Source organism: Monopterus albus, unplaced genomic scaffold (assembly GCF_001952655.1).
Source record: "Monopterus albus unplaced genomic scaffold, M_albus_1.0 scaffold666.1, whole genome shotgun sequence".
NCBI classification, from domain to species: domain Eukaryota; kingdom Metazoa; phylum Chordata; class Actinopteri; order Synbranchiformes; family Synbranchidae; genus Monopterus; species Monopterus albus.
The window spans coordinates 25,313-29,433 of NW_018128546.1; the positions used below are offsets into that span (position 1 = coordinate 25,313).

The window sequence follows — 4,121 nt, forward strand, 5'->3', positions numbered from 1 at the left end:
ATGCTGTCTGGCTACACTTTCTCCTACCACCACTTTGCAGTCACTGATCTCTCTCGGATTGCCTCGTCTACATAGAATATAGTCTACCTACATACTCCTGCCTCCACTCTTATATGTAACTCTATGTTCCTCCCTCTTCTGGAAATAGGTGTTAACTACAGCCATTTTCATCCTCTTAGCAAAGTCCACCACCATCTGTCCTTCTAGGTTCCTTCCCTTAACACCAAACCTGCCCATCACCTCCTCATCACCTTTGTTCCCCTCACCAACGTGCCCGTTGAAGTCTGCCCCAATCACCACTCTCTCCCCTCTTGGAATACTCTCCATCACCTCATCTAACTCACTCCAGAATCTCTCCTTCTCTTCTAACTCACACCCTACTTGTGGAGCATAACCACTGACTACATTCAACATTACCCCTTCAATTTCCAACTTCAAACTAATCACCCTGTCTGACACTCTTTTCACCTCTAAAACATTCCTCACGAGCTCCTCCTTCAGGATCACTCCTACTCCATTTCTCTTCCTGTCCACACCATAATAAAACGGTTTGTATCCCCCTCCAATGCTATGCGCTTTGCTACCCTTCCACCTGGTCTCCTGCACACACAATACATCTACCTTCCTTCTCTCCATCATGTCCACCAGTTCTACCTTTGGACCTATACTCCTGCCTTTCCTCTTCTCTCTCTGTCTACGAATCCTTCTACCTCCTCTCTTTCTTCGACCAACAGTAGTCCAATTTTCGCCAGCACCCTGTAGGTCAACAGCACTGGTGGCAGTCCTTCTTAACCCGGGCCTCAACAGATCCAGTATGGAATTAAAACCGATGATTTGCATGTTTAAATTTCGCATGTTTTTACACCGTATGCCCTTCGTGACGTGACCCTATCTATTTATCCGGGCTTGGGACCGGCACAGAAGTCACTGGCTTACAACCCCTGTGGCTAGATTAGATGTCTGACAATGCTGTTACCAAATTTAAGGAAATAATTCATCATTATTTACTTAAGTGCCATTTACCAACACAATGGAGGGAGGCCACCTTAACATTATTCCCACACAAGTCATTAATGTTGTTGATAGTACTGCAGCTTCCCTGCATAATACACTTAATACTGTTGCCCCTCTGAAAAAAAGGCAGTGAACCAGAGGAGGCTAGCCCCATAGTACAGCTCGCATCACAAATACTGGAAAGGTGGTGGCGCTCCACTAAGTCAAAAGAGTTTTTCATAGCCTGGAAAGATTATTAACATATAAAAAAAAGCCCTTCATAGTGCCAGAACTGCATATTATTCATCACTGATAGAGGAAAATAAGAACAACCCCAGGTTTCTTTTCAGCACTGTAGCCAGGCTGACAAAGAGCCACAGTTTAGCTGAACATTCCCTTGGATTTCAGTAGTAACGACTTCATGAGTTTCTTTACAAATAAAATCACAACTATTACAGAAAAAAATTAATCAGATCATTCCCACAACTCTCACAGATGTGTCATCAACTACAATGGCTTTAGAAACATCTGTAAGACCTCATTTATATTTAGACTGCTTTTCTCCCATTGATCTGTCTGAGTTGACCTCACCAGTTGTTTCATCTAAATCATCAACATCTTAGAGCCCATCATGGCAAGGCTGTTCAAAGATATCCTTTGGAGTCATTTTTGACCAGAATATGTCCTTTAAATCACACATAAACCAAGTCTCTAGAACTGTCTTCTTTCACCTGTGCAATATCGCAAAAATCAAGAGCATCCTGTCTCAAAGTGATGCTGAAAAAGTGGTCCATGCATTTGTTACTTCCAGGCTGGACTACTGTAACTCTTTACTATCAGGATGTCCCAATAATTCCCTAAAAAGCCTCCAGTTAATCCAAAATGCTGCAGCCAGTGTACTGACAGGAACTAGCAAGAGAGATCACATTTCTCCCGTATTTGCTTCTCTCCACTGGCTACCTGTAAAATTCAGAATAGAAGAAAAGCTTATATTTAGGGCTGGATCAGGTGACCCTGAGCCTTCCCTTAGTTATGCTGCTTTGGCCTAGAATGCTGGGGGCCCTATGATATGATCCTCTCCTCTCTTCACTCCATCCATCTACATGCCACCACTACCCATCACTAACTGTGTGTCTCCTCTCTCCCGTAGTGTGTCCTCTCTCTCTCCCTGTACCTTTCTGCAGGTTGCCCTGGCCCTGGAGCTCTACGTCTCTGATGAGCAGTCACCAGCCACATCGACCTGATCAGTGTTTGATTGTTGTGTCTTGTTGCTTTTCTTCTTTTCTCTCTCCTCTATCCACTCACCCCAACCGGTCGAGGCAGAAGGCTGCCCACCAACAGTTGGGGTCTGTTGTAGGTTTCTTCCGTTAAAGGGAGTTTTTCCTCCCCACTGTCGCCAAGTGCTTGCTCAAGGGGGATTTGTTGGGTTTTCCTCTATAATAATAGTGATATTTGCAAGGTCTAGACCTTACTTTGTAAAGTGTCCTGAGATTACTTTTGTTGTGATTTGGTGCTTTTCAAATAAAATTTGAATTCCTGGTACAAATGGACATTTCATTTCAGAACATTTCTGAGCAGAGAGAGATGGTAACACCCACCGAGGAGCGATGTCTATCTGGTTGATGAAGACTCCGGGGCCACTGATCCCTCCTGTGGCTATGGACAGTGTGAGGAAGGTGACGGTAAGGATGTGGCTGCAGCCAGCATAGCTCACGGCCATGAGGAAAGCTGCACGCAGCAACATACCTGCAGAGGGAGGAGATGGGATGTTAAAAAGGAGGAAAATACCACCATTTGTTAAGAAAACATCACTGGTTGAGTGTGTGTTTTTCAAGTCACTCCAGGACGGTGCCGCTTCAGTTTTTAGTGTATTAACTTCATGTAGCCTGAACTACTCCCTCTTTAATTCTGTTGCAGAGGGTTGTTCTGCTCAACCCTGACACACGCACTATTAACACGATGTAATTGTTTGGGCTCCTCTAATACGACTACTGACTGTTTTTTATGCTGATTTCTGGCAGCAGACAATTTTCTGAATGAGACTTTCCCACTAATCAAACAGCATAGATATCCTTATATGGCACTTTAGGGGACTTTGATTATGCTAATAATCAAATCTCATAAATGCACACCTCCTCATGAACAGATGTTCTTATTAATAATATAGCTGCCAACGTCATTAGAGCAGCAATGTAGAAATAAAGAGGGAACAGTGTGACATGAAGTTAGAGGCTAAAAAAGTGTTTTTAAAGCAAAGCAGTCCAGGACCAATGTGAACGTGGGATTACAGATCACACAGTAAATATTGAAGTCAAACAGTAAACCACTTCACAGAATGCCATTAACTTCCTCAAAACCTGCATCCAGTGTCCTGTGACAGTCAACTAGACACAGAACCAATCCCCCACTTACAGGAGCGCATGCACACGTATGTAAGAGTATAAGAGAGGATGTAGTTCACTCGCCTGTGAGGGTGAAGAGCTTGCGTACGACAGTGACACTGAACACCCTCCTCTCAATGAGGTTGTCAGCCACAAATCCCGACAGTATGGAGATTAACCAGCCACCGAGGTACGGCAGGGCGGACAGGAAGACCAGACAGATTCATTCAAATGTTTGTGACCCTGGGGAAGTAAAGAAAGAGAATAAACACGGTCCGTCCTTGTTCACGCTTAAGAGATTGGTAAATTAGTAGATTACAGCATAATCTTAAGAGCTGTCACCCACCACTCATGTTTTAAATGAATAAACCTACAGTATTGGCTAACTTGTCAAACTATTCCTTTAATTTTCTTTCCTTCCAGTGCTGATGAGTGACAGAAACCAACTAGCACAATCTTATAAAGCAAAGATTGAGTCTGTGGTGAAAAGTTGCTGGTATTCCTCTCACCCGCCACCTCCACAAAGAAAGCAGAGGTCAATTTTGATATACATTTTAATGACACAATGAATTGACGCCTCACCGACTTGAGGTCAAAGTGCAGGATGTTGTCCATGTATGTGGGCAGAGAGGTGAGCAGGGTGTAGTAGGCCCAGTTTGAACACATCTTGGCGATGATGATGGCCCACAGAGGGACAGACAGCATCATAGACAGCACCGGCACGGACCAGCCCTGACCTGTGCCCTG

General features: G+C 44.1%; 1 protein-coding gene across 1 annotated transcript in view; it reads right to left on the reverse strand.

The window, feature by feature from the left end:
- The window catches only part of LOC109953429 (sialin), a 13,281-nt gene that overhangs the window by 6,202 nt on the left and 2,958 nt on the right, over window positions 1–4,121 (reverse strand). The window contains exons 3-5 of the mRNA XM_020588920.1: window positions 3,957–4,111; window positions 3,459–3,594; window positions 2,592–2,739 (exon numbers count right to left, since the gene is read on the reverse strand). Of these exons, the coding sequence (XP_020444576.1) occupies window positions 2,592–2,739; window positions 3,459–3,594; window positions 3,957–4,111 (439 nt within the window). The remainder of the gene's footprint in view (window positions 1–2,591; window positions 2,740–3,458; window positions 3,595–3,956; window positions 4,112–4,121) is intronic.